The 12946-nt window shown below is 42.8% G+C and overlaps 1 protein-coding gene across 4 annotated transcripts in view; it reads left to right on the top strand.

Moving 5' to 3' along the window:
- Positions 1-12946, top strand: part of LOC110511547 (high affinity cAMP-specific and IBMX-insensitive 3',5'-cyclic phosphodiesterase 8A) — a 208778-nt gene that overhangs the window by 86559 nt on the left and 109273 nt on the right. For 3 of the 4 annotated variants that reach the window (XM_036981520.1, XM_036981521.1, XM_036981522.1), the window contains one exon: positions 700-756. In XM_036981520.1, the coding sequence (XP_036837415.1) occupies positions 700-756 (57 nt within the window). Of the gene's footprint in view, positions 1-699; positions 757-6587; positions 6691-12946 lie in introns of those variants that run through there. The other variant, XM_036981523.1, reaches the window with a different exon arrangement.

The following is a 12946-nucleotide window of genomic DNA, read 5'->3' on the forward strand; positions in this document are numbered from 1 at the left end:
ACCTCACAACCATAAAGGGCAATGGGCTCTATGACTGATTCAAGTATTTTAACCAGATCCTAATTGGTATGTCGAATTCTATGTTCCTTTTGATGGCATAGAATGCCCTTCTTGCCTTGTCTCTCAGATCGTTCACAGCTTTGTGGAAGTTACCTGTGGTGCTGATGTCTCTCTCTCTCTCTCTGTCTTTACTATCTCTCTCTCTGTCTTTACTATCCATCTCTTTACTCTATCTCTCTGTCTTTACTCTCTCTCTCTCTCTCTGTCTTTACTATCTCTCTCTGTCTTTACTATCCCTCTCTTTACTCTCTCTCTCTCTCTCTCTCTTTACTCTCTCTCTCTCTCTCTATTTGCTATCTCTCTCTCTGTGTCTTTACTCTCTCTGTCTTTACTATCTCTCTCTCTGTCTTTACTATCTCTCTCTCTGTCTTTACTATCTCTCTCTCTGTCTTTACTATCTCTCTCTCTGTCTTTACTCTCTCTCTCTCTCTCTCTCTGTCTTTACTCTCTCTCTCTCTCTCTGTCTTTACTCTCTCTCTCTTTCTTTAGTCTCTCTCTCATCAGAGTTTAAATTATGTATTTTTCTCTCTACATTCCATTGAGGAGATAGTTCAGAAAGCCTGTCAGGACTATAACATGTTTTGGGCCTGTGCTGTGTAACTATTGTTTGTCTAACCATTCTCCTTCCTTTTGTTTCAGAACACATTTACCCAGGTGCAGTTTGGACCAATGAGGTTATACGAAGATCATCTTGAGGTACAGTTTCTATTGGTCCATTTGTTAAATGTCCTGATCAGACTGAGAACTGAGGTACAGTTTCTATTGGTTCCTCTGTTGAATGTCCTGATCAGACTGAGAACTGAGGTACAGTTTCTATTGGTTCCTCTGGTTGAATGTCCTGATCAGACTGAGAACTGAGGTACAGTTTCTATTGGTTCATCTGGTTGAATGTCCTGATCAGACTGAGAACTGAGGTACAGTTTCTATTGGTTCCTCTGGTTGAATGTCCTGATCAGACTGAGAACTGAGGTACAGTTTCTATTGGTTCCTCTGGTTGAATGTCCTGATCAGACTGAGAACTGAGGTACAGTTTCTATTGGTTCCTCTGGTTGAATGTCCTGATCAGACTGAGAACTGAGGTACAGTTTATATTGGTTCCTCTGGTTGAATGTCCTGATCAGACTGAGAACTGAGGTACAGTTTCTATTGGTTCCTCTGGTTGAATGTCCTGATCAGACTGAGAACTGAGGTACAGTTTCTATTGGTTCCTCTGGTTGAATGTCCTGATCAGATTGGAAACGGTCAACTTTGTGATTTTCCCCAAAACAACAAGGCCTATAATCTCCCATTTGAAAATGATTGAGTGTCTTTAAGACAACAATCCCCCCTTTCAAGCATTCAAACAGAAGAAAAATAAACTGTTAATGGACGCTTTGTGTGTGGCGTGCCCTGGTGTTGCCTAGGCAACAGAGCCAAACATCAACCACCATGGACATACTATAATGAACAATGCACGTTATATATGAGTGTGTGTGTGTATGCCTGTGTGTGTATGTGTGTGTGTGTATGTGTGTGTGTGTATGCCTGTGTGTGTGTGTGTGTGTGTGTGTGTGTGTATGCGTGTATGTGTGTGTGTGTGCGTGTGTGCGTGTGTGTGTGTGTGTGTATTCGTGCATGCTTGTGTGTGACTTCACTGCAAGGCTGACATTCTCTGACCGATGGTCAATGGCTCATTATACCACATCTCTCAAACACTCTGCTCTCTCCTTTGTCTAGTGTTAAACTATCCAGTAGTGAGGTGACGAGAGAGAGGTGGGGGGGCAGAGAGAGTGAGGGGGTGAGGGGGATAATATAGAGAGAGGGATGAAGGGAGGAGAGAGAGAGATCCAGCGAGAGAGGGGAGGGGCGTCTGTGTGAGAAAGCATTTTTAAACTTTCACTGTAGCTGATTTTAGTTCCTGGAGTGCTTGTGTTTTTCTTAGAATATTCATTGTTCCAGAACACTCAATAACAAATACCCAGTAACCTCTCCTCTAAGTGTTCATAGTAATTAACCTCTCCTCTAAGTGTCCGGAGTAATTAACCTCTCCTCTAAGTGTCCGGAGTAAGTAACCTCTCCTCTAAGTGTTCAGAGTAATTAACCTCTCCTCTAAGTGTCTAGAGTAATTAACCTCTCCTCTAAGTGTCTAGAGTAAGTAACCTCTCCTCTAAGTGTTCAGAGTAATTAACCTCTCCTCTAAGTGTTCGGAGTAAGTAACCTCTCCTCTAATTGTTCAGAGGAAGTAACCTCTCCTCTAAGTGTTCAGAGTAATTAACCTCTCCGCTAAGTGTTCAGAGGAAGTAACCTCTCCGCTAAGTGTCCGGAGTAAGTAACCTCTCCGCTAAGTGTCCGGAGTAAGTAACCTCTCCTCTAAGTGTTCAGAGTAATTAACCTCTTCTCTATGTGTTCAGAGTAATTAACCTCTCCTCTAAGTGTTCAGAGTAATTAACCTCTCCTCTAAGTGTCTAGAGTAATTAACCTCTCCTCTAAGTGTCTAGAGTAAGTAACCTCTCCTCTAAGTGTTCAGAGTAATTAACCTCTCCTCTAAGTGTTCAGAGTAATTAACCTCTCCGCTAAGTGTTCAGAGGAAGTAACCTCTCCGCTAAGTGTCCGGAGTAAGTAACCTATCCTCTAAGTGTTCAGAGTAATTAACCTCTCCTCTATGTGTTCAGAGTAATTAACCTCTCCTGTAAGTGTTCAGAGTAATTAACCTCTCCTCTAAGTGTTCAGAGTAATTAACCTCTCCTCTAGGTGTTCAGAGTAATTAATCTCCCATCTAAGTGTTCAAAGTAACCTCTCCTCTAAGTGTTCAGAGTAAGTAACCTCTCCTCTAAGTGTCCAGGGTAATTAACCTCTCCTCTAAGTGTTCAGAGTAAGTAACCTCTCCTCTAAGTGTTCGGAGTAAGTAACCTCTCTAAGTGTTCAGAGTAAGTAACCTCTCCTCTAAGTGTTCAGAGTAAGACGTGTGTCGTGTTCATGTTCCTGGAGTGCTTGTGTTTTTCTTAGAATGTTCATTGTTCCAGAAAACTCAATAACAAATACCCAGTAACCTCTCCTCTAAGTGTTCATAGTAATTAACCTCTCCTCTAAGTGTCCGGAGTAAGTAACCTCTCCTCTAAGTGTTCAGAGTAAGTACTCTGAACACTTAGAGAGGTTACTTACTCCGGACACTTAGAGGAGAGGTTACTTACTCTGAACACTTAGAGGAGAGGTTAATTACCCTGGACACTTAGAGGGGAGGTTACTTACTCTGAACACTTAGAGGAGAGGTTACTTACTCTAGGTGTTCAGAGTAAGTAACCTCTCCTCTAAGTGTCCGGAGTAAGTAACCTCTCTAAGTGTTCAGAGTAAGTAACCTCTCCTCTAAGTGTTCAGAGTAAGACGTGTGTCGTGTTCACAACTAACTAAGGGTGTGTCCCAAATGGCTCCCTATTACCTGCGGTACATACTGTATATAAGGAATAGGGTGCTTTTTGGGACCCAGACGTTGCTGAAGCAGGTTTATTTGATGCATCCCATAGTATTGACTCACACTATTTGCGATAGTTTATACTATAGAGACCCTTTGTCAGCACAGACACAATACCCCATGTAATATGTTTAGCCTTCGTGTGTGAGACGTGTCTTTGCTGACCTGGTTAGAGGAGGTGCTGGCTAGCAGAGTAGAACACCTGGTTAGAGGAGGTGCTGGCTAGCAGAGTAGAACACCTGGTTAGAGGAGGTGCTGGCTAGCAGAGTAGAACACCTGGTTAGAGGAGGTGCTGGCTAGCAGAGTAGAACACCTGGTTAGGGGGAGGTGCTGGCTAACAAAGTAGAACACCTGGTTAGGAGAGGTGCTGGCTAGCAGAGTAGAACACCTGGTTAGAGGAGGTGCTGGCTAGCAGAGTAGAACACCTGGTTAGGGGGAGGTGCTGGCTAGCAGAGTAGAACACCTGGTTAGGGGGAGGTGCTGGCTAGCAGAGTAGAACACCTGGTTAGGGGAGGTGCTGGCTAGCAGAGTAGAACACCTGGTTAGTGGAGGTACTGGCTAGCAGAGTAGAACACCTGGTTAGTGGAGGTACTGGCTAGCGAGGTAGAACACTTGGTTAGGGGAGGTGCTGGCTAGCAGAGTAGAACACCTGGTTAGTGGAGGTACTGGCTAGCAGAGTAGAACACTTGGTTAGGGGAGGTGCTGGCTAGCAGAGTAGAACACCTGGTTAGGGGAGGTGCTGGCTAGCTGAGTAGAACACCTGGTTAGGGGAGGTGCTGGCTAGTGGTGTAGAACACCTGGTTAGGGGAGGTGCTGGCTAGCAGAGTAGAACACTTCCTAGAAAAGAAGAGCCTCACACTCTGTTGAATCTACCAGAATTGGTAGAACGTATTAGAAAACTCATTCATTTGATCAAGGAATGCCTCTGTGTGCGTGCGTCATTTTCAGGGGGTTCTCAGGGAGGACTTAGGACATACTTAGCAGTATGTACGGTCTGACGGGTCTGTGGTATAAACACAGGGCTGTGCCAGATCCAGTGAACTACTACAGGAAGTCTGAATCACAGAGGAGGGCACGTCTAACTGTTTTCCTGTTGTTTTCCATCATTAGGTACATCTCTGCCACTGCTACAGGTGCAACATTATAGTCCCTCTCATTAAATTACAGAATCATTTTTATATTTATTAGAATGAGTTGTTTAGACCAACGTAAAACAACAATGACATAAAACAGAAAGAAGTGTCGTTATCCAACCAACAACAGCCTTCATCAGTTGTCTACACCGTTTACAGCCTGCTGTATGGACAGGACAAGTAGGAGATTTTCCATCTATCTGAATAGGTTTGTTAGCAGGTTGTGTTGTGTTGTGCGGTAAGATTTCACATCTATCTGAATAGGTTTGTTAGCAGGTTGTCTTGTGTTGTGCGGTAAGATTTCACATCTATCTGAATAGGTTTGTTTGCATAGCACCTTATCAGTATGTTGTAGAGTAAGGTTTCCCATCTATCTGAATAGGTTTGTTTGCATAGCACCTTATCAGTATGTTGTAGAGTAAGATTTCACATCTATCTGAATAGGTTTGTTTGCATAGCACCTTATCAGTATGTTGTAGAGTAAGATTTCACATCTATCTGAATAGGTTTGTTTGCATAGTACCTCATCAGTATGTTGTAGAGTAAGGTTACCCATGAATGGGTGTGTTTGCAGACATCTTAAGTTAGACACAGTAAGACGATTTTTCCCTCTTATCTGAATGGGTGTGTTTGTAAGCCCAATAAGTAGATTTACCCACCACTATCTACACTAACCATCTATCTGAATGTGTGTGTTAGCAGTAGCTAAGTAGCTTAGCCTTATATACAGTTAGGCTAGTGTGTGTGTTAGCAGTAGCTTAGCCTTATATACAGTTAGGCTAGTGTGTGTGTTAGCAGTAGCTTTACCTTATCTACAGTTAGGCTAGTGTGTGTGTTAGCAGTAGCTTTACCTTATATACAGTTAGGCTAGCGGGTGTGTTAGCAGTAGCTAAGTAGCTTAGCCTTATATACAGTTAGGCTAGTGGGTGTGTTAGCAGTAGCTTTACCTTATATACAGTTAGGCTAGTGTGTGTGTTAGCAGTAGCTTAGCCTTATCTACAGTTAGGCTAGTGTGTGTGTTAGCAGTAGCTTTACCTTATATACAGTTAGGCTAGCGTGTGTGTTAGCAGTAGCTAAGTAGCTTAGCCTTATATACAGTTAGGCTAGTGGGTGTGTTAGCAGTAGCTTTACCTTATCTACAGTTAGGCTAGCGGGTGTGTTAGCAGTAGGTTCAGTAAGTAGCTAGCCCACCCCTATCTACAGTGAATAAGTAGCTTTCCCATCACTATCCAAATGGGTTTATTTGCAGAACAGTAGCTTTCCCACCCCGTCTACTGTGAACGGGTGTTATCAGAACAGTAGCTTTCCCACCCCGTCTACTGTGAACGGGTGTTAACAGAACAGTAGCTTTCCCACCCCGTCTACTGTGAACGGGTGTTAGCAGAACAGTAGCTTTCCCACCCCGTCTACTGTGAACGGGTGTTATCAGAACAGTAGCTTTCCCACCCCGTCTACTGTGAACGGGTGTTAGCAGAACAGTAGCTTTCCCACCCCGTCTACTGTGAACGGGTGTTAACAGAATAGTAGCTTTCCCACCCCGTCTACTGTGAACGGGTGTTAACAGAATAGTAGCTTTCCCACCCCGTCTACTGTGAACGGGTGTTAGCAGAATAGCTTAAGTCATACAGTAAGAAGGTTTCCCCATGTCTGAATAGCTGTGCTAGCAGTAATTAACTTTCCTACCGCTGTCTGTCTGTCTGTCTGTAGGCTGTCTGTCTGTCTGTAGGCAGTCTGTCTGTCTGTAGGCAGTCTGTCTGTCTGTAGGCAGTCTACCTGAGAGGACCTGGCCTGGGCCCACATAACATAACCTATATCTAATCCTCCTGTCTGCCTGCATGGCTCTGCAGGAATGTTGACTTTTCTAACAACATGCCACTGTGGAATTGTCATCTAATTCCAGACAGCATTCCTGCCTCCATAGCTGCCTCCATCGCTCTGCGATGATGCATCTACTACTCGGGATATGTATGCTGCCTGTAATGACAAGGGGTGTGAAGATAAGTGGATTATGGTTTGTGTTAGCGCTAAACTAGGCTAGCAGGACCTACAGTAAGTGGATATTATTTGTGTTGCTAGGCTAGCAGGACCTATGTGGAATGTAGTTTGTGTTAGCGGCGCTCTGCTAAGCAAGGCTATCTGGACCTAAGTTGAATATGGTTTGTGTTAGGCTAAACTACATGGTTTGTGTTAGGCTAAGCTAGGCTAGCTGGACCTAAGCGGAATGTGATTTGTGTTAGCCTAGGCTAGGCTACGTAGCTGGGCCTTGGTGGAATATGGTTTGTGTTAGGCTAGTTTAAGCTAGGCTAGCTAGACTTAAGTAGAAAGTGATTAGTGTTAGAGCTGGGCTAGGTAAGGCCAGAGAGGAAGAGGTTGAAGCGAGAAGGTTTACTCAATGAGAGTGTCGAATTTGGTCAACAAAAAATTTAATTGCTAGTTTGCAACGTAAGGTTTATTTGATCTAATAGATGTTACGTAATGGTTTGGTTGTTACGGGTGTAACGGATGTGAAACGGCTAGCTTAGTTAGCGTGGGCGCTAAATAGCGTTTCAATCAGTGACGTCACTTGCTCTGCGACCTTGAAGTAGTAGGTCCCCTTGCTCTGCAAGGGCCGCGGCTTTTGTGGAGCGATGGGGAACGATGCTTCGAGGGTGACTGTTGATGTGTGCAGAAGGTCCCTGGTTCGCGCCCGGGTATGGGCGAGGGGACGGTCTAAAATTATACTGTTACATTGATGCTGTTGACCCGGATTACTGGTTGCTGCGGAAAAAAGGAGGAAGGTCAAAAGGGGGGTGAGTGTAACGGATGTGAAACGGCTAGCTTAGTTAGCGTGGGCGCTAAATAGCGTTTCAATCAGTGACGTCACTTGCTCTGCGACCTTGAAGTAGTAGGTCCCCTTGCTCTGCAAGGGCCGCGGCTTTTGTGGCGCGATGGGTAACGATGCTTCGAGGGTGACTGTTGATGTGTGCAGAAGGTCCCTAGTTCGCGCCCGGGTATGGGCGAGGGGACGGTTTAAAATTTGTACTGTTACACGGGTGCACTGATATAAGTGGACGCATGTGGTATTTCTCAAACTTTGAAAAAAATAACTCTATAATTGGAGTTGTGCTTGCTGTTCACACGCGTATCCAACCTCTCATTGGCTAGAATGGTTCCACCTGATTTTGCCTCCTTCCAACCTGCCTTCCATTTTTGAAGACATGTATTTCTATTGTTTGCAGCGGTCACTCGGCTATCTTGTCAATATAATAGATTATCTTTGGTAAGGCTAGGCAAACTGGGCCTTTCTAAATGGAATACGGCTCAAATAAATGTTACGCTAGGCTAGATAGCTAGCTGGGCCTTCTTGGAGCCCAGAGGGGCCCTGGTAGGATGGTAGGGGGGGCCCCCAGAGGGGCCCTGGTAGGATGCATTTCCCCCCCACTAATGATTTAAGGTTAGGATTGGGGAAGCTGAAGCTGATGGTAGATCTGTGCGTAGGGGAAACCCCTGTGTGCTCTGATGTGTCCTGATTTGGTCTGAGAGGAGACTGGATGAGGTGAAGGGTTAGTGTGACTAAAGCCAGACAATTCATCTGGATGAATCAGCAAATCCCGCCATCCCAACTATACACGCACCAGTGTTCATTTTGATTTAGATTTAGTCTAGTCTTAGTCATTTTGTCTTAAATATCCTTATGTCTTAGTCACATTTTAGTCTTTTGAATAATGATTTACTCTAGTTATTGTCAAAATGATGAAAACAGTGGGGACATTTTAGTCAACTAAATGCCTTGTCTTTTGTCTTTCTTTCTCTGTCTGTCTGTCCTTGACTGTCTGTCTGTCTGTCTGTCTGTCCTTAACTGTCTGTCTGTCCTTGACTGTCTGTCGGTCTGTCCTTGACTGTCTGTCGGTCTGTCCTTGACTGTCTGTCGGTCTGTCCTTAACTGTCTGTCGGTCTGTCCGAATCGAATCCAAAGTCTCCTGTGCTCGAGTCGATGCCTGAGTTATAAATGGTTGAGTCACGAGTCCCTATGGCTGAAGTACAAGTCCCAGTGCTCGAGTCCTGGTCCAAGTGCTCAAGTCTGAGTCAGTGGGTCCCCATTAACTCAAAATAAAGTTATTTACCCAGTCAGATATAGAGGAGTTATTAACCCAGTCAGAGGACTTATTAACCCAGTCAGATATAGAGGAGTTATTAACCCAGTCAGAGGAGTTATTAACCCAGTCAGATATAGAGGGGTTATTAACCCAGTCAGATATAGAGGAGTTATTAACCCAGTCAGATATAGAGGAGTTATTAACCCAGTCATATATAGAGGAGTTATTAACCCAGTCAGATATAGAGGGGTTATTAACCCAGTCAGAGGAGTTATTAACCCAGTCAGATATAGAGAAGTTATTAACCCAGTCAGAGGAGTTATTAACCCAGTCAGATATAGAGGAGTTATTAACCCAGTCAGATATAGAGGAGTTATTAACCCAGTAAGAGGAGTTATTAACTCAGTCAGATATAGAGGAGTTATTAACCCAATTAGAAATAGAGGAGTTATTAACCCAGTCAGATATAGAGGAGTTATTAACCCAGTCAGATATAGAGGAGTTATTAACCCAGTCAGATATAGAGGAGTTATTAACCCAGTCAGATATAGAGGAGTTATTAACCCAATTAGATATAGAGGAGTTATTAACCCAGTCAGATATAGAGGAGTTATTTACCCAGTCAGATATAGAGGACTTATTAACCCAGTCAGATATAGAGGACTTATTAACCCAGTCAGATATAGAGGAGTTATTAACCCAGTCAGATATAGAGGAGTTATTAACCCAGTCAGATATAGAGGAGTTATTAACCCAATTAGATATAGAGGAGTTATTAACCCAGTCAGATATAGAGGAGTTATTAACCCAGTCAGATATAGAGGAGTTATTAACCCAGTCAGATATAGAGGAGTTATTAACCCAGTCAGATATAGAGGGGTTATTAACCCAGTCAGATATACAGTTATTAACCCAGTCAGATATAGAGTTATTAACCCAGTCAGAGGAGTTATTAACCCAGTCAGATATAGAGGAGTTATTAACCCAGTCAGATATAGAGGAGTTATTAACCCAATTAGATATAGAGGAGTTATTAACCCAGTCAGATATAGAGGAGTTATTAACCCAGTCAGATATAGAGGAGTTATTAACCCAGTCAGATATAGAGGAGTTATAAACCCAGTCAGATATAGAGGGGTTATTAACCCAGTCAGATATACAGTTATTAACCCAGTCAGATATAGAGTTATTAACCCAGTCAGAGGAGTTATTAACCCAGTCAGATATAGAGGAGTTACAGTGCCTTGCGAAAGTATTCGGCCCCCTTGAACTTTGCGACCTTTTGCCACATTTCAGGCTTCAAACATTAAGATATAAAACTGTATTTTTTTGTGAAGAATCAACAACAAGTGGGACACAATCATGAAGTGGAAAGACATTTATTTGATATTTCAAACTTTTTTCCATCAATTTTAACCATCTTCCCTGTCCCTGCTGAAGAAAAGCAGGCCCAAACCATGATGCTGCCACCACCATGTTTGACAGTGGGGATGGTGTGTTCAGCTGTATTGCTTTTACGCCAAACATAACGTTTTGCATTGTTGCCAAAAAGTTCAATTTTGGTTTCATCTGACCAGAGCACCTTCTTCCACATGTTTGGTGTGTCTCCCAGGTGGCTTGTGGCAAACTTTAAACAACACTTTTTATGGATATCTTTAAGAAATGGCTTTCTCCTTGCCACTCTTCCATAAAGGCCAGATTTGTGCAATATACAGTGCCTTGCGAAAGTATTCGGCCCCCTTGAACTTTGCGACCTTTTGCCACATTTCAGGCTTCAAACATAAAGATATAAAACTGTATTTTTTTTTGAAGAATCAACAACAAGTGGGACACAATCATGAAGTGGAAAGACATTTATTGGATATTTCAAACTTTTTTAACAAATCAAAAACTGAAAAATTGGGCATGCAAAATTATTCAGCCCCCTTAAGTTAATACTTTGTAGCGCCACCTTTTGCTGCGATTACAGCTGTAAGTCGCTTGGGGTATGTCTCTATCAGTTTTGCACATCGAGAGACTGACATTTTTTCCCATTCCTCCTTGCAAAACAGCTCGAGCTCAGTGAGGTTGGATGGAGAGCATTTGTGAACAGCAGTTTTCAGTTCTTTCCACAGATTCTCGATTGGATTCAGGTCTGGACTTTGACTTGGCCATTCTAACACCTGGATATGTTTATTTTTGAACCATTCCATTGTAGATTTTGCTTTATGTTTTGGATCATTGTCTTGTTGGAAGACAAATCTCCCTCCCAGTCTCAGGTCTTTTGCAGACTCCATCAGGTTTTCTTCCAGAATGGTCCTGTATTTGGCTCCATCCATCTTCCCATCAATTTTAACCATCTTCCCTGTCCCTGCTGAAGAAAAGCAGGCCCAAACCATGATGCTGCCACCACCATGTTTGACAGTGGGGATAATGTGTTCAGGGTGATGAGCTGTGTTGCTTTTACGCCAAACATAACGTTTTGCATTGTTGCCAAAAAGTTCCATTTTGGTTTCATCTGACCAGAGCACCTTCTTCCACATGTTTGGTGTGTCTTCCAGGTGGCTTGTGGCAAACTTTAAACGACACTTTTTATGGATATCTTTAAGAAATGGCTTTCTTCTTGCCACTCTTCGAAAAAGGCCAGATTTGTGCAATATACGACTGATTGTTGTCCTATGGACAGAGTCTCCCACCTCAGCTGTAGATCTCTGCAGTTCATCCAGAGTGATCATGGGCCTCTTGGCTGCATCTCTGATCAGTCTTCTCCTTGTATGAGCTGAAAGTTTAGAGGGACGGCCAGGTCTTGGTAGATTTGCAGTGGTCTGATACTCCTTCCATTTCAATATTATCGCTTGCACAGTGCTCCTTGGGATGTTTAAAGCTTGGGAAATCTTTTTGTATCCAAATCCGGCTTTAAACTTCTTCACAACAGTATCTCAGACCTGCCTGGTGTGTTCCTTGTTCTTCATGATGCTCTCTGCGCTTTTAACGGACCTCTGAGACTATCACAGTGCAGGTGCATTTATACGGAGACTTGATTACACACAGGTGGATTGTATTTATCATCATTAGTCATTTAGGTCAACATTGTATCATTCAGAGATCCTCACTGAACTTCTGGAGAGAGTTTGCTGCACTGAAAGTAAAGGGGCTGAATAATTTTGCACGCCCAATTTTTCAGTTTTTGATTTGTTAAAAAGGTTTGAAATATCCAATAAATGTCATTCCACTTCATGATTGTGTCCCACTTGTTGTTGATTCTTCACAAAAAAATACAGTTTTATATCTTTATGTTTGAAGCTTGAAATGTGGCAAAAGGTCGCAAAGTTCAAGGGGGCCGAATACTTTCGCAAGGCACTGTATGACTGATTGTTGTCCTATGGACAGAGTCTCCCACCTCAGCTGTAGATCTCTGCAGTTCATCCAGAGTGATCATGGGCTTATTGGCTGCATCTCTGATCAGTCTTCTCCTTGTATGAGTTGTACTTTCGCAAGGCACTGTATTTACCCAGTCAGATATAGAGGAGTTATTAACCCAGTCAGATATAGAGGAGTTATTAACCCAGTCAGAGGAGTTATTAACCCAGTCAGATATAGAGGAGTTATTAACCCAGTCAGATATAGAGGACTTATTAACCCAGTCAGATATAGAGGAGTTATTAACCCAGTCAGATATAGAGGAGTTATTAACCCAGTCAGATATAGAGGAGTTATTAACCCAATTAGATATAGAGGAGTTATTAACCCAGTCAGATATAGAGGAGTTATTAACCCAGTCAGATATAGAGGAGTTATTAACCCAGTCAGAGGAGTTATTAACCCAGTCAGATATAGAGGAGTTATTAACCCAGTCAGATATAGAGGAGTTATTAACCCAGTCAGATATAGAGGAGTTATTAACCCAGTCAGATATAGAGGAGTTATTAACCCAGTCAGATATAATGTAGTGACGAGGAGTTATTAACCCAGTCAGATATAGAGGAGTTATTAACCCAGTCAGATATAGAGGAGTTATTAACCCAGTCAGATATAGAGGAGTTATTAACCCAGTCAGATATAGAGGAGTTATTAACCCAGTCAGATATAGAGGAGTTATTAACCCAGTAAGAGGAGTTATTAACTCAGTCAGATATAGAGGAGTTATTAACCCAGTCAGATATAGAGGAGTTATTAACCCAGTCAGATATAGAGGAGTTATTAACCCAGTCAGATATAGAGGAGTTATTAACCCAGTCAGATATAGAGGA

Source organism: Oncorhynchus mykiss, chromosome 6 (genome assembly GCF_013265735.2).
Source record: "Oncorhynchus mykiss isolate Arlee chromosome 6, USDA_OmykA_1.1, whole genome shotgun sequence".
NCBI lineage: Eukaryota > Metazoa > Chordata > Actinopteri > Salmoniformes > Salmonidae > Oncorhynchus > Oncorhynchus mykiss.